At 37.6% G+C, this 21,997-nt stretch overlaps 1 protein-coding gene across 2 annotated transcripts in view; it reads left to right on the top strand.

The window, feature by feature from the left end:
• Window positions 1-3,206: 3,206 nt before the first annotated feature.
• CB1H4orf17 (chromosome B1 C4orf17 homolog) overlaps window positions 3,207-21,997 on the top strand; it is a 35,010-nt gene continuing 16,219 nt past the window's right edge. The window contains exons 1-4 of one of the 2 annotated variants that reach the window (XM_042933960.1): window positions 3,207-3,469; window positions 9,433-9,651; window positions 16,630-16,839; window positions 19,377-19,441. In XM_042933960.1, the coding sequence (XP_042789894.1) occupies window positions 9,525-9,651; window positions 16,630-16,839; window positions 19,377-19,441 (402 nt within the window). In that variant the 5' untranslated portion in view covers window positions 3,207-3,469; window positions 9,433-9,524. The remainder of the gene's footprint in view (window positions 3,470-9,432; window positions 9,652-16,629; window positions 16,840-19,376; window positions 19,442-21,997) is intronic. The other variant, XM_042933961.1, reaches the window with a different exon arrangement.

Below are 21,997 nucleotides of genomic sequence, written 5' to 3'. Positions count from 1 at the left end.
GTCTCATCTGTGGCTTGGGATCGTCTCCCAAGCTCTCAGGGTTGTTGACAGATTCATTTCCTTGCAGCTGTAGAACTCATGATAGCTTGCTTCTTTAAGGCTAGCAGGAAAGCTTGTCTGATCTTAGGGAAGGCCTAAATCTCCTTTAAAAATTAGGTCAGGGATGTGTAGGTGGCTCAGTCAGTAAAGAGTCCAACTTCGTCTCAGGTCATGATCTCATGGTTCCTGGGTTTGAGTCCCACATTGACTCTGTGCTGACAGCTCAGAGCCTGGAACCTGCTTCAGATTCTGTATCTCCTTCTCTCTCTGCCCCTGCCCTGCTCACGCTCTGTCTCTCTCTCTCTCTCAAAAATAAATAAACATTAAAAAACTTAGGTCAGATCCACCCCCAAACAATCTCCTTTTGATGAACTCAGAGCAATTCTGATTTGGGATTTGAATTATATCTGCAGAACCTCTTCATCTTTGCCATAGAATGTCACCTAATCACAAGAGTGACATCCATTGTATTCACAGATGTGCCCACAATCAAGGGAAGGGGGTTATACAGGGTATGAACAGTAGTGGTGAGGAAATGTAGAGGCTAATTTAGAATTCTTTCTATTATACTTACATCAGTACTTTTGTTATGCTCTGGCGATCACAAAGTACTCTTTTCTATGAATGCAGATACTTGTTGCAAATTTAGGGCTGAATCATGTGCTTCCAAAATTGACAGAACAAAGTACACGGTGGGCAAGACACCAGACGAAATAAGTTTTATTCTTGTGTTGTTTTCAATTACATTTTTGCCTTTCATAAATAATTTACATTACTTTCTTATATGGTAATCAGACACCAGTGGGATTTTTATAAAAAATGCAAAATGAGGATAAAAATCAATAGGTCTAATCCATTCACAGCTCCAAGATGTGGCCACACTGCTTGTATATGGAGAAAATGCACCTGACGGAGTGTTCTGCATATTCACATGTGTATTAATGTGCTAGGGCTGCCATAACAGAATACCACAGATAGGGTGGCTTACACAACAGAAGTTCATCTTTTCATAATTCTGGAGGCTGGAATTCCAAGGTCAAGGTTCTGGCAAGGTTGGTTTCAGGTAAAGCCTCTCTTCCTGGCTAGTAGACGGACCCCTCCTTGCTGTGACTTCACATGGCCTTTCTTCCATGTGTGTATGGAGACAGAGAGAGGGAGAGGGAGAGGGAGAGGGAGAGGGAGAGGGAGAGAGAGAGAGAGAGAGAGAGAGAGTGTGTGTGTGTGTGTGTGTGTGTGTGTGTGTGTTCTGGGGTCTCTTCCTCTTCTTAAAAGAACACCTGTCCTATTAGATTTGGACTCACCCTTAGGACCTCCTTTAGCCTTCATTACCTCCTTAAAGGTCCTATCACCAAATATGGTCACATTGGGGGTTGGGGCTTCAACATATGAATTTAGGGGGACACCATTCAGTCCACAACAATACTCAAAATATCTGTGGACAGTGAACAACCTGGGAGATTTCCTGTTTATGACTACTACAGAAGGTGTTTTTAAATCACTAATCACCATTCAAATATGCACATATTCCAAGAAATCTCTCCATCCATTTTCTGTCTTTGAGTGTCTAGACTAGCAGTTTGTTTCCAAGGCAACAAAGATACATGTGTGCCCTGAGCAAGGGCAGCAGAGTAACCTCTGTCCCGCGTTTCTGACAGAATTACTGCCAACCGTGCCCAAACAAACCAGTTGTATCATTTTTCCCAATAATGAGACAAGGAAGGTCTCATAGGTCTTCCTATAAAGAAAATACAACAGAACCATGTTACATAGCCAGGGGTATGTCTCCCTCTGATGGACGCTTCGCCCTCTCTAATGAAAGGTGCAACTGCGTAGAGTGTCAAAACCTCTTCCACAGGGGTCAGGTATAATGTCAGGATCTGTGGTAGAAACTGTTTATAACCCAATATACTTTATCTCACTCTTCTTTTGGTAACTGAGCCCCTCTTTGAGAAATCAGTGGCAATATGCCCTGTGAAGAAGCTACACTTTCTATCCCCACCTTGCAGCTAGAAGTGATCAAGGCACCTAGATTATTGTCTGGGACTCATGAAAAGGCTTTTATGGAGGGAGCACATAGCCATCATGTCCTTGTCTGTACTCACCCCTCTTTCCTTTTCTTGTCTGCCGGCACTGTGCATTTGACGTCTGTAACATAGTAGCCATTCGGATGACTGGAACTTCAGGAACCATCTTGGATAAGAGTTAGCTTCAAGGAGGGAAGCCACATATCAAGGAAGATGGACCAAAATGTGGAACAAGTCTAGGCTCCAAATGACACCATGGAGCTTCCATACCAACCTTGGACTCTTGGACTCTCTCATGTGAAGGAGAAATAAGTCTCTATGACTAGCTGTGGAAAGCAAATTCCTGATACAAAATGTAGCATGAACATTTCAAAATGTCAAAATTACATTAGAAAATTGTTTGAATCTTCCATAAAATACAGAAAAATAGTGTGGTACAAGTCCTGAATGGGTTATAGGCAAGAGGAGATATTTAGCCTTTAATTCTTGGGGCCAAACAACAAAAAAAATCCAGACCGAATTAGACTGTATCCTTGCATTGTTTTAAATTAGTATTTGCCCTTTAGAAACTATCTACATTGATTTCAGAGACTGATTTAGAAATTAAAAACCATACGTGGTCTGAAAAGAAAAATATTAGGAAGCACTAGTGTATATAATCCGGAGAGCTGAAGGACACATGTATGTATGTGTATATGTGTATGTGCGTGTATGGAATTACTATGTATGATTCCACCTTCCTTTTTCACAGGGAACCCTATGACTTTAACTGTATTATTTAATGTTTCTTTATGACTTTTAATTAACATTTCAATTTTTTTTCAATACTATTGAGCAAGTTGTTGCCATGGACATGCTGACTACCAAGCAGAATGACTGGGATATCCTAAAATCACCCACATTTTCTCCCCCTAGTTTTGGGTAGTATGTATTCTTCAAGCAGAATTATGGAGAAAAGTATCAATATCATTAAAATTGCTCTTTCTTTTTTCTCTTTCTCTTTCATTCGATTCAACACTATTATATGTCTGAAACTGAGAAAAGTCACTGCTACCATGTGGTTTTGTCAAGCTGTGGAGCTCTGAGAACATGGGGTGAAGAGGTTCTGGAACTCAGATTTCCCTAAGGAATGTTACCACGTTGCTAAGCTTTGCAGTGTATCTTAACAACCAGGGAGCCTCCTGGGCTCTTTGTAGCAACAGTGGGAGAAACTGGAGGGAGACAGTGATATTCTACTGGATGCATTAGACATTAGGCTGTCTCTGCCAATTAAAAATTCCCAGCTCAAGTGCAAAGATTTAAGGAAATCAGTGACAACTCAGCATAGACCCATTATGAGGCTTGGAGTGTATCAATAGCCTTGAGTTCCTGTGAACAAGATCACCTTCTTTAAAAACTGTCCTCAGGTATAATTTTAAATTCATCATTAAAATAATTTTCAAAAAGTTTAGGTATGATTTAGTTAATGGATCTCAGGTTCATCCTCTTTTCAAGACTATGTGAAGGCCAAATAAATCTGTTTTGTGGTAATGAGGTATTATCTTTTAAAGTAAACCACCTAAAAAAAAAAAAATAAAGTAAACCACCTGTCTTTGAGGAGATCATACAAATAAAATAAGCTAAGTTTGTGGGATAAAGACATTTGTTCTGTGGATAACATTCAACTTCATTTAACAAATACTGAACATATACTATGTGACAGGTATTGGGAATACAGAACTTAGACTAGACCATTGCCTGCTTGATTATGATATCCTATGGAGAGAAGCGGAAAATAAACACAGAAATGAAAAAAAAAAAAAAAGCCAGGGAATAACATGCACTTATGGAGATCGCCTAAGGAGAGTTAGGGATAGACAGTGATCCAGGCAGGGAAGATGGTGGGAACTACTTTAGAGAAGGGTAAGGAAGCCTTAGCCTTAGGAGAAAGTCTCCTGTAGGCAGAGCAATGAATGCAGTGAAGATCTTAGGGGCATGCCTTTTAGGCGAGGTGACCTGCAAAATGGTTCAGCATTCATCACCTAAATAACAATCTTTACATCTCTAGGAATTCTTTGTAACTTACAGCTGTTTGTTGATCAGATGTCGTATCCTCTTGTTTTAAACATACATCTTACATAAGTGTTACTTTGGACTAAGATTATTAATATTTAATACAGATTGGCATATTTTATGTTTGTTAAAATTTTTTTTTAGCATTTATTCATTTTTGAGAGTGAGAGAGACAGAACACAAGTGGAGGAGAGGTAGAGAGAGAGGGAGACACAGAATCCGAAGCAGGCTCCAGGCTCTGAGCTGTCAGCACTGGGCCGGACGCGGGGTTCCAACCCACAGACCGCAAGATCATGACCTAAGCCAAAGTGAATGTTCAACTGACTGAGCTACCCAGGCGCCCCTAGATTTACATATTTTAAAAGTAACGATGACCAGATTTAGCTCTACATGATTAATCATACCTCTGAAACTCTAGATTTTGAAGATTTTTTGTCATGTTAGTCTAAATAAAATTCAGTGACTTGCTAATATATAGGTAGATTCAAGAGGCTATAGAAAAGGAAATACTGCTCCCAGAAGTGCTTGCACGATTCCCTGAATGACAAAGGGTAATTTTAATTAGATTTTCCATCAGTTACCACTGTACAGGTTTTTCTCTTCCTCTTCAAGGCAAAAGCAGAATGCTGGCATCACAAGTAGAATAGAATTATAAATGGAACTTGGCTACTTTCACTCAGCACATCTTTTTGGACATAGCCAGGAGGGCTCCACCGAGGTTTTGCAACACAGTGAGGCGAGACCCAACATACTTACTGATAATAACTAAAACGCTCATGTTTAGAAATTGTTTAGCTTTTAAAAGGAATTAATAAAAGAAGGGTAAGTTTTCTAACACACCTGTTGACGTTTAGTTGCGATGACATGTGCCTACCTGTTTGGAAAGATTGGAGTTAAAACCTGTTTATACAGCTCCTGTGAGCAACAGTTACTGACACACCATAGTTGGGGTGATTGATTTTTTTTTTTTTTAGTACTTTGCTCTACCACAACTGTGGAATTCATTCTTTAAAATCTGAACATGGGATGGTGATGTCTTTCTTCCGAACATCACCTGTCATGTGCATCAGGTGGGGAAAGAAGGCTGAGAACTGCTGCCCCATATTATACAGCAAATACCTACTAAGCTAAAATAGTGGAAACAGTGTGTGTGTGTGTGTGTGTGTGTGTGTGTTTTTCTTTGTGGTGTTTTTTGTTTGTTTTGGAGTTAAAAAATACCTATTATTTATCACAAAACTGTAAATAATTCATGGCACATGACAGAAGTTATTATAACTGATTTCGTCTACGGAGTCCGTCCATGATATGTATTGACCAATTTTGCATTGATGGGATGCTCTAATATTGGTTCAGGAAAATGTTTAGTCACTTCATTATAAAATAAATGAGATTTCTGATTCTCTAACAAAGATTATGCTTGTTTATCAACAAGTAAATTATTTTCTGGTCCTCTATTAATTCCTTATTTTAATAACATGTTCTTTTCATGTTTCTCTTGCCTTTGGGGGGAAAAAAATCTAACCTTTTGTAGAAGAATGAATGATTCATTTGTTTAGAGTTTATGTCTTAAAAAAATTATAGCCCCAAATCAATGCTTATAATAAAGAGAAATCTTTAAATAGAGAAATATTATTTTAAGCCAATTCATGAACTTTGGAAAGATATCCACTAAAATCAATGCAAAATGTATTATCAGTCAGTTAAGGAGTGTTAAAATCTATATAGGCAACAAGTGGAAGAGAAAGATGTGGGCCATCATTAATAGCAACTAAAATAGTTTTGCTTTTCTTCAGGCTTGAGTTAGTTTCTTTTTTTGTTTTTTACATTAATAGACTTTATTTTTTACAGTGGTTTTTAAGCTTGCAGAAAAATTAAGCAGAAAGTACAGGGAGTTCCATATATCGCCCCTGCCCAGTCTCCCCTATTATTCACATCTTCACTAGTGTGTTACATTTGTCACAATTTATGAACAAAAACTATACATTATTATTAACTAAAGTCCATAGTTTACATTACCATTCACTCTGTGTTGTACAGTTCTGTAGCTTTCAACAAATGCATGATGTCATATATCCACAACTACAGTATAGAACAGTATACTACAGGCTGGTTTCACTGTGCTAAAAATCCCCTGATCTCCATCTATTCATTATTCCCCCACTGTCCCTCTAGAACTTCTGGCAACCACTGATCTTTTTACTGTCTCCATAGTTTTGCTTCTTCCAGAATGTTATGTAGTGGGAATCACTCAGTGTGTAGGCTTTTCAAACTGGCTTCTAACAACATACATTCTAACAACATACATTCTTCCATGTCTTTTCATGACTTGATAGCTCATTTCTTTTTATTACTGAATAGTATTCCACTGTATGGAGGTACTACAATTTATCCATTCACCTATTGAAGAACACCCTGGTTGCTTCCATTTTTTGACAATTATGAATAAACATTCATGTGTAGGTTTCTCTGTGGACATGAGTTCAAATCCTTTTGGGTAAACACCTAGGAGCACAATTGCTGGATCTATGGTAAGAGTATGCGTAGTTTTGAAAGAAACTTCCAACCTATATTCCAAAGTGGCTGTACCATTTTGTGTTCCCACTGGCAATGAGTGAGAGTTCCCGTTGCTCCACATTCCTGCCAGCATTGTCAGTATTTTGGACTTTAGCCATTCTAATAAGTGAGTAGTGCTATGTCATTATTTTAATTTGCAATTCCCTAATGATAAGTGATGTTGAGTATCTTTTTATATGCGTGCTTATTTGCCATCTGATAATCTTCTTTGATGAGGTGTTTATTCACCTTTTTCACCTAGTTATTAATTTGGTATTTGTTTTCTTAATGTTGAGTTTTAAGTGTTCTTTGTTACTCTGGATACAAGTCCTTTATCATATATGTGTTTCAGAATATTTTCTCCCAGTCTGTGGGAGACATTGTTTTAAGAACTTTTGCAGGGAAAAATATAGTTTCACTTTTCTTCAGGTTTGAGATAGCTTTATTTTTTCATTATTAGATCACTTGCTAGAACAATTCAAAGTACAACTTTGTCCAGACTTTTTCATTTATCTAATTTCTGAAAACTTAAGTGTAAGTCAGACTTTCAACAGTACATAATGTATATTGGATTTTGTAAAATTTTTAATGATATATGTGGATAAAATATTTACATATTGCCTGAATCCCTTTGACATTATTTCAAAACCTCCAAAAGAAACAATAAAAGCCACAACATCAGGTAATTAAATTTTCTGTAATACAAAAGAAAGCCCTATAGCATCTTTTAAAATATAAAAGCAAGATGAATTCCAGACTTCTTGAAGGCACTGTTTTTTTTATAAGAGGAGAAAGAGTTTTCTTCATTGTTTATTGACCTTTAATACCAGAATTTGAAGTATGTCATTACCCTTCAAATTAACCTAAGAAAGGATTAATGAGGGTAAGACACACCCAGTAGAATAGCTGAACATTCTAGCTGATGTCTCAGTCAATCTCATCAGGTTTCAGATGAAAAAATAAAAATCTAGGAAATAAAATAATTGATCCATGGTGACTTAGCTTGTTAATGGAAAAGCTGGGACCATACATCTCATTTTAAAGTTTCAGTTCACTTTAACTTGAAAGTTAACTTGAAAGTTCCACTCTCCAAATTGTCTATTGTACCCTTTTCCTCCAATACAGATAAAAAAATGAATTTACTGACTTAATTGTGCAAAAGGTCCCACACAGAAAGAATGAGTAAGGCTATAGTTTGGGTTACACAAAGAGGCTGGAATTAACTCATTATTTATAAGGAACAATAAGAAAATATTTTTTATTGATAGATAATAGTACTTTATGAGTTCAAATATTTTAACATATTTTATTTAGCCTAGAATAGTTTTAGAATTTATGAACGTTAGGTATTTGTGGTAACAGGACTGATAACATATACCATACACTCTGAATGTATACCATGGAAAACTTGAACACAGATTCTTTGGTCTAAAAAGTAGTCAATGAACTAAAAATGTCTGCCCCAACAAAATCTTGAGAGCAATTTCTAGAATATGGACATATTTTGATGCTGAAAATTATTCTGACCAGAAAAACTCCCTGCCGTGGTTAGAAATAAAATGTGAATTTCCTAGTCCTGCTATCATGAATAAGATAGGAAATATACAACAAACACCAGAAAAAAACCCTTCTTTATATTTCAAGATAGCATGCCATTTTTTTAAAGTTTATTTATTTTGAGAGAGAGAGAGAGAACATGAGTGGGGAGGGGCAGAGAGAGAGGAAGAGAGAGAATCCCAAGCAGGCTCCGGGATGTCAGTGCAGAGCCCAATGTAGGGCTCAATCCCACAAACCATGAGATCATGACCTGAGATGAAATCAAGAGTTGGATGCTTAACTGACTGAGACACTCAGGTGCTCTAGTAATATGTTATCTTTAAGAAAGTTTGTTTAACTCTTTCCTATGTTAGTAATCCAGAACTTTCCCCCCACGTAATTGTAAATTCCCTAAGAGCCATAACATTATCTTTGATCCCTTAGGCCTATGACACTTTAGCTATCTAATAAATAATTCCAGAGTGATTGAAAGAAAATCATTAAATAATACTGAAAATTACAAACAACAACATGTCAAATGTTCTCCAGTTTATCAATTGTAGGTACAATATCATTCTTTTATCAGATTTACCCCCCTTATTTTTAGGTTTTACCATCCTAAAATGGTACAAATTTTAGGATGATACAATTTTAGATGATACAAATTTAAGAAGGTGGTTTTCTAGGGGTACCTGAGTGGCTCAGTTGGTTAAGCATTGGACTCTTGATCTCAGGGTTGTGAGTTCAAGCTCAACATTGAGCTCTGTGCTGAGGGTGAAGCCTACTTAACAAACAAACAAACTGGTTTTCTTAAAGTATAATATGAAAGGTCTTCATATGTATATTATATCATAATATGAAAGGTGTATTCATGTAAAGCACATTGTGGGTATTGTATTTTAAAGCTATCATTTTCATTTACTATATCAAAATTGATAACCTGTTATTTTTATGTTGGTAAGCTAACAAAGTGACGTTAAATGTAATTAAATATAGAGTGTATTTTAAGCTTCTCACAAATGTTTTGAATTTTCCAGGGAAAAATTCTTTGCTTCCACCCATACCCGAATTCATTTCAATGTTTACAAAAATTTAATCTGAAAGTATAATAGCCTCACATTGCTTTGACAAGGGAAACAACTCAGCAGTGCAACCAATGAAGAAATATTTGATGTGTAAGAAATGTCAAGAACCCCTCCTCAGAATGATTGTCATTTTATAATTTCAGGGTCAGAGCACCTCTGGAAGTGAGGTTACCAGGTAGAACCCCAAGACATTTTGTGGCAACAGTGGAGAGGGGCAAACCAACATCCTGAGAACATGAGCCTCAAGTCCCCAGTGTCTGCTCCTCAGTTTGAGAGCAAATGCAGCCATATTATGGCTAGAAATGGAGGTTGTTTTCTAGTCCGGCACACCCCTCATCCCAGAAGGGTGTGCCACATCAAAGGTAAGGTGACTCAAGGTCCTAGAATGTTTCCCTTTCTCAACATTTGGGCTACTTGATGATTCTGGTGGGTAAGCACAGGGATACTGTTCAAAATATGTAACCAATAGGGAGGCCCAGGTTTTGAACATTAAGACCAGATGCCAGCATTGGAGTTAGAGCAGAGGCTTACAGGCATCCTCTGTGCCAGGCATTAACCCTTGGTTGGGAAAGGGACTATAAATTTGGTCCCTTCTTGAACTTCCTTCCTCTCCTCTTGCAATACTTCCCTTGATCTCATCACTTTTTTTTTTTCTAAATATTTTGCAAAGTAAGTTACTTCTCCCCATGGCCATGGTTGCAGCTCCATTCTAGGCCATTCTTATCCCTTGGTCTGACTACTACTTTTGCAATTTGCAGCCTTCTAACTGCTCTACTTCCACCCCTGCCCTCATCCAATCCACTCTCCATAGAACAACAAGAAAGATCATATTACAATGTAAATTTAACTGCTTAAATATCCTACTCAAAATCCTTCAGAGACTTCACATGCACTTAAGATAATGACTATCTTGACATAGACTAAAATGTTTCCTATGATGTTTGTGGCCTCTGCCTCTTTTGACTCATTTCCTATCAATACCTACCCACCCGTCTTCACTGTACAATAACCACACTGGACTTGCGTAAGTTCCTTGAACACGTAATAAGACTTTTCCAACCTCTGGATTTTCACTCATACTATTTCCTCTTGCCAAAAATTCCCTTATTACTTGTTGTTTCTCATTTTTCAAGTTTCTTGAAATGTAAGTTAAAAGAGACATTCTGGGCTCCATATCCTCAATCTAAATTAAATTTCCTTATGTTATATTCTCATAGTATTCTATCACAGCAATTGTCTTAAGTCAGGTTCTCTGGAAATAGACTGTAGTATGGAGAACTGTTTGAAGGAGATTTACTGGGGCTGCTCTCAGGAACAACATGTATAGGAGTCAAGGGAAGCAGGATTTAGCAGAACTTGAGCTGTGATACAGATACAGTAGAGGTCTCAGTCAGCCCCATAAGGAGCCATGGATGGCTTTGTAGAGGTATCTCAACTTGAGGAAAGGGGGTAAGGCCTTTGTAACCCCCACCAAACACTCATTGGTCAAGTTCCCATCGTGCATGAGAACTATCTTCAGCTGGAAGCAATTCCCAGAAGGGACTCAGCATGAGCCATCAGTAGCTGACACATCTGTCAGGTGGACAGATGAGTGTGCACATCCTGAAAGCATGGTTTTGGGTAGATGCCCCTCCACAGTCATTGCAGCTCGTGACTAAATATTTTTATTTGATTATGATCAAATACCTTCCGCTAATTTGTGAGCTCCTTGAAAACAGAAGACATATCTGTTTTACTCACCACTTATTTCAATTTCCCAAAGAGTGGCTGCCACATGGGAGGTGCTAGGTAAATTTTTGTGTAAGGAAAGAAGGGAGCTTAAATTATACCCAGGTAAAATTTAGAGCCTCTCATAGATTTTTAAACAGAGTTCATGTTCTACCTCAGCTATCTAGTTGTGTGTCCTTGAGCAAGTGATTTCATTCTTTAAAAAATCATTCTAGCTGTATTATAGAAAGTGGAAGAGGAGCAGGGGCCTAACGAGGGGTTGGGAGATAAGTTAAAAGATGGACTTAGTCATCAAAGTGAAAGGGATAGAGAATGGGCCAGGGCAGAGTAAGCAGAGAAGTGAAGGCTGAACTTTGGGGCAGAGCAAGAGGAAAAGCTTAGGTGAGCAGCACAGAGGAAAAAAAAAAAAAAAACATCAGAAGGTTATGAGATAAACCAATATTCAATGAGAATGGCTGGGGATGATCATCAAAGACAAATTCCTAGAGAAGATCAGGAAAATGAAAGCCAAGAGAAAGCAAACAGATATTACAATAGAAGTCATAGATGACCTCGAAATCTATTGTTGTGGCAAAATCTGATGAAAGAGTTTTTCAAAATCCACATGAGAAAACCATTGCATTTAATTGGAACTTTTTTTTCTATGAAGGCAAATACTACCAAATTGAGTGTAATATTTTTTCTGACTTTCAGATACTTGATATATAATATATAATTCTTGTATATGTTATTTCACATTCTGCCTTGAATATCTTATACCTATAATTACAGCATAAAACTGTTGGCAAGCAAGGGATGGAGTTTTATGCCTTCAAACACCCTACAATGCCTACCACAAAGCCTTGCTGATAGTAATATATGTTCACATATAAATATATGTTCAATTGAATAGAAAATTTTATTGGAAATCTTTCAAGGATATCCATGCAAATTCTAGAAAGCCTAGTAACTGGAGTTGGATGAGAAAGAGGAGAGCAGCAAACTGCTTTGTTTTGGCCGTTAACAGCCAGTGCTTTGAGCCCATACTGAGTAAAAGGACACTACAACTAGTTTCACTAGTTTGACGCCAAAGATAATTCTTATAGTCCATTTTACCAATATTCAAATGTTCTAGTCTGTTGAGATCTAATGTTATTATCAGTGATAAATCTTTTAAAAATTAAATCATCAGTATGTTTGTTCAGGGACGCCTGGGTGGCTCAGTCGGTTGAGCGACCGACTTTGGCTCAGGTCATTATCTCACGGTTTGTGAGTTCGAGCCCCGTGACGGGCTCTGTGCTGACAGTTTAGAGCCTGGAGCCTGCTTTAGATTCTGTGTCTCCCTTTCTCTCTGCCCCTCCCCCACTCATGCTCTATCTCTCTCTGTCTCAGAAATAAATAAACATTTAAAAAATCTTTTTAAAAAAAGTTTGTTCAGTCTAAGAAATGTCAAGTTAAAGTCTCTATTTGTGATACATATAGGCACTCTGCTAACAACACAACACAAGCCAGTTTCTGCTCACAGTGTAGTTTGGAGGAGATATAAATAGAAGGAAATAATTATAATACAGTGTGTTATGTGCAATAATAGAAGTATGGTGAAAGTTGAGGTGTAATACAGAGATAGGAAAATTACTGGAGGAGTATCAAGAATGCATTTCACGGAGATTTGATTGAGAGATACATATGATAAACATTAAGGAGCAACAATTAGTAGGAGTTGGACCTTTATTGGATTTGGGAATGGAATAACAAGTCTAGAATTACTACCAGTTTTTTTAGCTTGGTTGATTGGGTGGATAGTGAACCAACTATTAGTCTTGAGCATAAGGGAGGAAGAACATATATAGGAGGTAAGATTAAAAGCTTCATATCAAACATGTTGTACTCGATGTGCCAATGGAACATTCAGGAGCAAATGACCAAGTAGAGAAACGGATATAAGGACTTGGAGCCTAAGGACTGGATGCGTCTATAAAGTAGATTTGAAAAGCAGGAACATGTAGGTTAAAACTATAATGTTATTGCTCAAGAAAGCAAAGAAATGCCAAAAAACCCTGAAAAACACAGGGATGTATAGACACAGAAAATCCAGAGAAAGAGACTGAAAAGAAAGGGCAGAGATGCTGGGTTGAAAAATGTTGTCTCTGAAAATGGAAAGAAGTGATTTTAAAGAAAGAGGGAACAGTAAATGGGGTCATCCATAGAAAGGTAAATGCATGTAAGAGACGAAAATTTTTCATTTAATTTACAAACTAGTGATCTCTACAACCTCTTCTATCACATAGAATAGAGAAAGTTTGAATTTATAGACCTGAGGATATTAAAATCTTACATTTGCTTGGCAGAGGTTTTTGAGCTGTGTTCTGGAGTCTTAGAAATCTGTGCAGGAGACAAAGATGGAGTAAAATGTGCTTGAACAAAGGACACAACAGCCAAAGAAATTTGAGTGTCACTACTGCATAGAAAAAAAGCATTATATTTAGTCATGGGATTAAATGAGACTTTTCTTGTTTCCAGAACTTTGGCTAAAGCCAAATTTCAAGATCATTTGTGCATGACTTGCTAAGAGGTGATTTAAAAACTGGCTCTACCATGGTAGCTTATCTCCAGGCTCTTTTGCTTTAGAGAAGAGTAAAAGTTCATGAAAAGGAAAGAGAGTGAGGATTTCTTTGACAAGAGTCTTTGGGGTGCTGTGTACTCCCCCTCCCCTCCATGATGAACAGTAGTAGCTGCCTTCACCGGTACCTTCAGGGCTTTCCCAGGGGACCATTTATGGAGAACGGAGGGTCTAGAGAGGAGACTGAGATCTCACTGGCTAGCAAGATCCTTGCCTGTGCTGTTCCTGGTCTGCCCTGTACTGTTTCTGCAGTGGAATATGGGGAGACTATTCTTGGGGTGAACTTGTTCTGTATCTTCTATGCTATGGAAGACAGAGAATGGTGTCTGATTCTCTTCTAAAATCTAAAGACAAGAGCCAACTGGAGCTGCCTGAAGCTAGCTATGTCAGTGGCACAAAGACTGGGATTAAGTTGCTCTCCCACAGAAGACTAGGCAAAGGGCCTTGTTTCCTGTGGGCTAGAGTGGACACTCAGGAGGAAGCTGGTCAAGAACTGTCTTACAGGTACCCAGCCCAAGAGGACTAACCACTATAATAGGACAACTCCAGCCAAAAGAGGCTGGTGACATTTTGCCTGGTGTGAAGGTGGGAAGGAAGAGATGTTAATAATTTTCTGGTAGGTACATTATCCATGACTGAACAGTATCAGAGATTTCCTCAACCAAGGGTCTCCAAAGAACCCACAAAAATGCCTCATGAGAGAAAGAGCCAGCATTTCTTCTCTGTCTCACAGATCCACTTTCATAGATGCCTCAACACTAAATTAAAACCATTCAGCAAGTAAGACTCTGTGTCCCTTTAACCATTCCTTCATCTTCCACCCCAACTCCAGAGGAGCTGGAAGCAGTGAGTGGGGAAGGGAGAGTGGAAGAGCAACGTGGAGGAAAAACAGACCACACCCCCACTCCCCTGCTGGTCTGTGGAGGTTGGGTCATCCTTGGCCTGGAGAGGAGGGTGTGAAATGAAATGGAATACGAATACTTTTACAACACCAGCTATGCTGATAGTAAATATTTTTGGCATCTTTGGTGGAAAGTTTTGTACACAATAAAGATTATTGCAGTTACTTGTTATTTTTAAATCAAATTTTAAAATAACAATTCTAAACCTTTTTGTTTTAACATTTAAAATTTAACTTAACCCAATATTAGAGCACACTCATCAACTAAGGAAACAATTACCTTGGACAAAAAGATAAAATGAGAGTATGTTCTCATTAAACTGGGGCTGCATATTAGAAAATTAGATAGGAATGTGATATTTGAATCTTCTGGTGACACTCTCCCACAAGGTGAGTCCCTCATAATTACAAAGGTAACAGAAATTTGATGCCCTATAGGGGGAGCTGGTCATTCCTAGGCCCAAAACTCCATAACCTAATTCTCCTGTATATTCAAAGCAGTTAATGAAACTCCCACCAATGTTGTCCTAATCTTCTTCACTGCTGGGTTGAGTTTTACATTTCCCTGACTAGCTTTAAATCATTTAATATTGTCCCATTTGACTCTGAAACCACTTTAGTGCCCTTCCACTTTCTACATTTCTGGGTAGTTCTTTCCCAACTGTTGGATAGATAGAATCTGAATTCTTTCGTATTATGTATCACCATTTTTTAATTAAAGGAGATAGCAGAGAAAATAAGGATTTTCCCCTTGATTTGTCTTCATGTTAATATTTTATTTATTTCATTTGGTAGGCAGTTTTTCACCATACACCTGGGCCAATCACTATCTCAGGTGTTTAAGATAAAATGGTAAGATGTGATGCTATCTTTAAAAATGTTATTCTCATTTCTATATGGAACCAGTTACTATCAGTAAAGTTCTAAGTATCAGACTAAATAAAAGCTTTATATTTGGCTGTGTTATTCATTCATTTGATAAATAATCATAGAGCACCTACTTTGTGCCAGGCACTATTCTAGACACTGGGAATAGAGTAGCAAACCAAACACACAAAATCCATGCTTTCATGAAGCTTACACTCTAGGACAGCTCAGCCCAGCAATGTGCAAACAGATATGACAAGGGACAAATGCTATGAGAAAAATAAAAAGGCATAACGGAACAGAGTGTGAAGGGGTGCATTTCAGACAGGGGTTTCAGCAAAGACCTTTATGATGTCATTTGAGCAGATAGGTAAGAAGGGGGGACTGATAGTACTAGAAGGAAATTTAGAAGAAAATGGGCACAAAAACCAAAACAAAAAACAAAAAAACAACACTATCCAGAAGCTTCTTGTGCAACTTCTTGGAAACAAGACAGCTGCCTATTACTATCTCTCACAATTCACGGATTAACATCGAGCAATGTCCTGTACACCCTCATTTCCTAAACTGTCCGACACGTCATGACATAGTGTTTACACGGAAAAGAAGATATGTCTATAATTCGATATATGACCCAGAAGCAAATAGCTGTTACAGGAGAGTGAAGGAGCCTAGAAGCCTTGGACATGAGGAAGGAGTTTGCTTTGCACTGCTTTTTCCTTCCTTACCTCGCTCATAATCTACCTCCTCCTGCCTCCTGTTCCTAGCTTATACAGCTGTCTATATCTTTTGCCAGTACGAAAAAAGAGCCAGTGTATGTCTTTTAGGAGGCCTTATTATACTGAGACATTTTGGATGCTTTCAAACGTCTAAATGTACTGTTCATGAAAAGGGCTAACATAATCCCGCTTGGTCATTATCAAAACTTGGGAAATGAGGCGTCTGTCTGGGATAGAGGCAGATCTATTCCACTTGACTCTCCGACTAAGATCAAAGATGTGAGCCTGGTTCTCAAGGCTAACGAGATGGCAGAACATTTCAAGGAAGCATGTATTGCTAACATAATTTGCTACACTGACTTTCAAAGAATATCCACCTAGCATTCATTCATACGATTTGGAGTCTGACATCTTATATACACTTAATATAGAATTGGGAAATTACTGATCATTCAGAGAAAACCTGCCAAAAACCTAATCTGTTTTGTTTTTTTTTTTTTTGGTCTTTTTATCCTTACTCAACTAGGTTTGAATAACATTCCCATCTGTACTGTGAATGATGATGAGAACTCACTGGGAACATTGTGGGGTGTTGGCCAGTTCAACCACTTAGAGAAGGATGAGACACCATTTGCCAAATGCGGTTACCCACCCAGCACTGCGACCCTGGAGAGTCCTGTCAGAGAAGTCACACCGGCCCCAAACCATATCAAAATGCCCCCTCGGCCTCATTCTGGTGAGTCTCTTGCAACTAATGAAATCTTTCCTGAGGTCTCCTGCAAACAACCAGAGGTGGTAGGGGGGATAGTCTGTATGATTGCTAATATAACTGCAGCGATTTTAAAATATAGCAGCTAGCATAGCTGCAGTGATTTCTCACTGTGAAACAGGTTATTCATTATAAAATTTTTTTATTCTCCTAATCTCATTTCAGTAGCCCAAGACATATTTGGTGTGGTTCTAGTCTCTAATTCCAACAAAAGTAGCTTAAGAGATACTGAAAATGAATGTTTACCCAACATGATAGGGAACCTACTGCAGACAAAAAGTGAGTCAGGGAAATGCAGTAGGGATGGAATTACATGTTTACATTTCTCCCTGCTGGATGGCCAGCTCCTGAAGGTCAGGGACCAGGGTTATTCCCTTCTGTGTTTCTGGTATCCTTGGTATCTCCCCAGGTCCCAGTACAGTGTTTGATCTTCAGTAAAAAAAATTTAATTAAATAATGTTTATTGAATTGAAATGAAAAGGGATTAATCAACAGAATACCATGATGACTACAGTTCACAATACTGTCTTGTATATTTGGAAGTTATGAAAGTAGATGTAAAATTTTTCAGCACAAGAAAAATATTGATAATTTTGCAAGGTGATAGTTAACTACACTTAACTGTGGTGATCATTTTGCAATATATACATATATCAAATCACAGTGTTGTACATCCTGCACTATCATATTTTAAAAAGCACAGCATGGCAAAATCTAAAGGGCTAGGTAAAATAGAAGGAACTCTGGGTATTGGAAATTGCTTCCAGTTCTCCTTCTCTTGTCCTGTACAGTTACCTGCCATTATTAAAAGTTTCAGGGCACCTGAGATTGTTTTGGTATAGTGCGGTAAAATAATATTGTCTTTCAAAAAGCTACAATAAGAGGCATCATTAGTAGAGTACTTCCTATGTGATTCCATTCTAAGGTCTTCACGCTTGCTAACTCATTTCATCCTTTCAAAGAGTTCCTCTTCCTTTCCACTAGCAGTAGAGAATAAAGCCCACACATTCCACCTACTGTCGGGTGTTCCTTCCTATACCATAAAACCCAGAAACTTAACAGTTAGGTTTGCAAGAGTCCCCTAATGGGAGTTAAGTGTCGCCACCTGATCAGATGTATATTTCAGATGTGGGGCTAAGGTCATCGTTTTGGTTGCTGTCTGCTCTCAAGCATGACTGGAGACATGGGGTTTTCCTGCTACAATATCCCAGTGTTCAGATGCTGGATTTATGGGTGTCAGATGCCAAGTCAGCAGATACGGTGGCTTTCAGATTGCAGCATGTTCCAGTGCCTCATCTTTAGCCTCAGTGATGTGACAGCAACTCAAGTGTCAGTGGCATCCTGACTCCCCTTCCCCCATAAAGGCTGTGCCCCCTGGCGGGCCAGGTGCGAGACGTTCTTGAAGTGATTTGTGAGGGTCAACGCCAGAGTTCACTGCTCCAGCCCTTCCAGTGATGTTGCAAATACCGCATTCCCTGTCTTATTTACATTTTTGCTTAAAATAGAGTGGTTTCTGTTTCCCCGAAGTGACCACTACCTTAATAGACCACCACCCATAACTTTGTTCTTCCTACTTCCTGTTCTCTTCTGGAGAGGTAACTTTACAATGGTTTTCTCTCTTCAGCTAGAACTAACGAATTCAGTTACTGTTGGGAATATGCACAAAATCTTTGCATCTTTTAAGAAATTGTTTCTGTTGACTATGTAAAATGATAGCATTATTTACAGAGAATATAGCTTTATTTAAATTAATGCAAAATGAAATTAAGCAAATATTTAAATGGTTTAAAGTGATTTAGTTAGATGATGCTATGAAATGTGTAAGGTTGAGAGACTGATGAAATAAGAAATATAATTAAAAATGTAATTATAACTCAATACACATCCTCTGCTTGTGGCCACAGGGCAAACAGCACACCTATAATCTCTTTAATTAGGAAAAGTGACAGCTATATGGACAGGAAACAGAGAAAAACATGTTTTATATGAAATGTGCACTTTTAAAAATTAGTTTACCCAGATCAAGAAAATTCTTCTAGTCTTTCTTTATATCATCTTCCTGGGCATTGAATTAGTTTTGTAAATATCAATATGCTTTAAAAAATTTTTTATTAGTTTTTTTTTTTTATTTTTGACAGGCAGAGAGAGACAGAGTGCATATGGGGAAGGGGCAGAGAGAGAGGGAGACACAGAATCCAAAGCAGGCTTCAGGTTCTGAGCTGTCATCACAGAGCCTGATGTGGGGCCTGAACTCATGAACTGTGAGATCATGATCTGAGCCGAAGTCGGACACTCAACCGACTGAGCCACCCAGGCGCCCCTTAATATGCTTTTATTATGTTATTCTGGTATAACTCTGCCTGCAAGTTTTTCAACAGATCCCTGAGTTGACTTTAATTAAAATCCAGATATACTCTCATTTATTTCAGCAACTGATGTATATGTTATGTGGTAGAATTTTTTTCTGTTTGATCTAAATATATATTTCTGCGTCATCATTTCAGAGCCCTGCAGAAAAATCAGGGAGTGCTTCAAAACTTCCAGTGAGAATCCCTTAGCAATTAAAAAGGTAAAGAAACAACTATTTACAGTTACCTATTTAATTTGACTTCTGTCATTTCCTCTCCTTCTCTTCACATAACTTTCTGAAAAGGCACATTTCATAGTATCTTTAAGCTTCATTTAGATGTAATTAACACAATATAAAATACACATATTTAGAGTATACAATTTGATGAATTTTGACAAATATATATCCACATCTGGGAAGCCACCACTGAAATCAAGAGAATGAACATACTAACCACTCCCACAAGTTTTCTCAAAACCCCAGCCCTGGCCCTCCCACATGCAAATATTTATCTGCTGTTGCTCAAAATTAGCATGCAATGTTTTAGGCTTTTATATAATGAAATCATATAATGAGTTATTTTTTTAAATATGGTTTCTTCAGACTCTTAACTCTAAAGAACAAACTGATGGGTGGGGGTTGGTTAAAAAGGAGATGGGGATTAAGGAGTGCATATGTTGTGATGAGTGCCAGGTGATTATGGAAGTGTTGAATCACTATATTGTACACCTGAAACTAATGTTATACCGTATGTTAACTAACTGGAATTTAAATAAAGACAAAAAAATGGTTTCTTTAACTCAGCATCAATATTTTAAGATTCATCCATGTTGTTATGTTCATCAGTAATTCATTCCTTTTTATTGCTGAGAAATATTCAACTGTATGGGTATCCCACAATTTGTATACGTGTTCACCCGTTGATGGACATTTAGTTTGTTTCCAATTTTTGCTGAAGCTTGTATGAATATTTGTGTACTCGTCTTTGTATGGATATATATTTTCTTTTCTCTTGGGTAAATACATAGAAGTGGAATGATTGGGTCTTATAGCAGGTGTAGGTTAAAATTTTTAAGAAATTGCCAATGTGTTTTTCCAAAGTGGTTTTACGATTTTACATTCCTGCCAGCAGTGTATGTTTCTTTTCCTCCACATCCTGCCAACACTTAGTATAGTTAGTATTTTATAATTTTAGCCAATCTAGTGGCTAATGGTATCTCATTAGCCAATGGTATCTCATTGTAGTTTTAATTTGCATTTCCCTGATGACTAGTGAGGTTGATATCTTTTCATGTTCTTACTTACCATCCCTATATGGCATTTTTATGAGAAATGTGTGTTCAAATCTTTGCCCACATTGTAAATTGGGTTGCTGGACTTTTTATTATGAAGTTTTAAAGGTTCTTTATATATTTTAGGTAAAAATTCTCTTGTCACATATATATTTTGTAAATGTTTCTTCTAGTCTGATGGTTACTTTTTTTTGTAACAGTGACTTTTGAAGAACCAAAATTTAGAAGTTTGATGAAACCCAAATTTAAAATTTTTCTATCATAGTTTCATTTACTTTTGGGACAGAGAGAGACAGAGCATGAACGGGGGAGGGGCAGAGAGAGAGGGAGACACAGAATCGGAAACAGGCTCCAGGCTCCGAGCCATCAGCCCAGAGCCTGACGCGGGGCTCGAACTCACGGACCGCAAGATCGTGACCTGGCTGAAGTCGGACGCTTAACCGACTGCGCCACCCAGGCGCCCCTATCATAGTTTCAAATCCACATGATGTTTATCTCTCTGTTGTGTCTTATTGCAAAGACTAACCTCTAGCCCAATGTTGAGTAGAAGTGATGAAAGCAGATAACCATGTCTTGCACCTAATCATAGGAGAAAAGCTTATATTTTCACCATTGAATATGATGTCAGTTTACTTTATTTACAGATGCCCTTTATATGGCTGAGGAAGTTCTTTTCCATTTCTAGTGTCCTGAAGCTTTTATCAGAAATAGGAATTGGATTTTGTCAAATGTTTTCTCTGCATCTATTTGAGATGATCATATTTTTCTTTTTTAATCCGTTAATATGGTGAATTGTTTTGGTTAACTTCCAAATGTTAAACTACCCTGGCATTTCTGGGGGGAAAAAAAAACTCAGTTGGTCATGATGTGTTACCTTTTTATATATTTAATTTCATAAAACATTGTTTAACATTCTTGTGGCTATGTTCATAAGGAATACAATTTTGTAGTTTACTTGTAATGTCTTTTCTGGTTTTGATAGAGCATATACTGGCTTCCTAGAATAAGTTGGGAACTTCTCTTTAAAATTCTGGGAGATTTAATGTAGAATTGGTGTTATTTCTTCCTTAGAAGTTTTGTAGAATTCATCAGTGAAGCCATCTGGGCCTGGAGTTTTCTTTGAGTCAAGATTTTTAACTACAAATTCAGTTTCTTATTTTCACAGATTTAGACCATTCAGGTTATCTGTTTCTTTAGTGAGTTTTGGTGGTTTATATTGTTCATAGAATTCGTCCGTTTCATCTAAGTTTTGAATTTACTGATATGAGGTCATTCATAACATATCCTTTTAATGATTCTATGATCAGTAGAGATGTTTTGTGTCTCATTCCTGACACTGGGAATTTGTGTTTTCTTTTTTTCCTGATGTATCTAGCTAGATTTGTTAGTTTTATTGATTTTCTTAAAGAAGCTTTTTTACAAAAAGAAAGTTCTTTTCTTAAAGAAGCTTTTTACAAAAAAAAATTATGAAAAAAAAGAAGAA

The sequence above is a fragment of the Panthera leo genome, chromosome B1 (assembly GCF_018350215.1).
Source record: "Panthera leo isolate Ple1 chromosome B1, P.leo_Ple1_pat1.1, whole genome shotgun sequence".
Taxonomy (NCBI): Eukaryota; Metazoa; Chordata; class Mammalia; order Carnivora; family Felidae; genus Panthera; species Panthera leo.
Note: the sequence above shows the minus strand (reverse complement) of the source record. Positions and strands in the feature narration are given on the sequence as shown.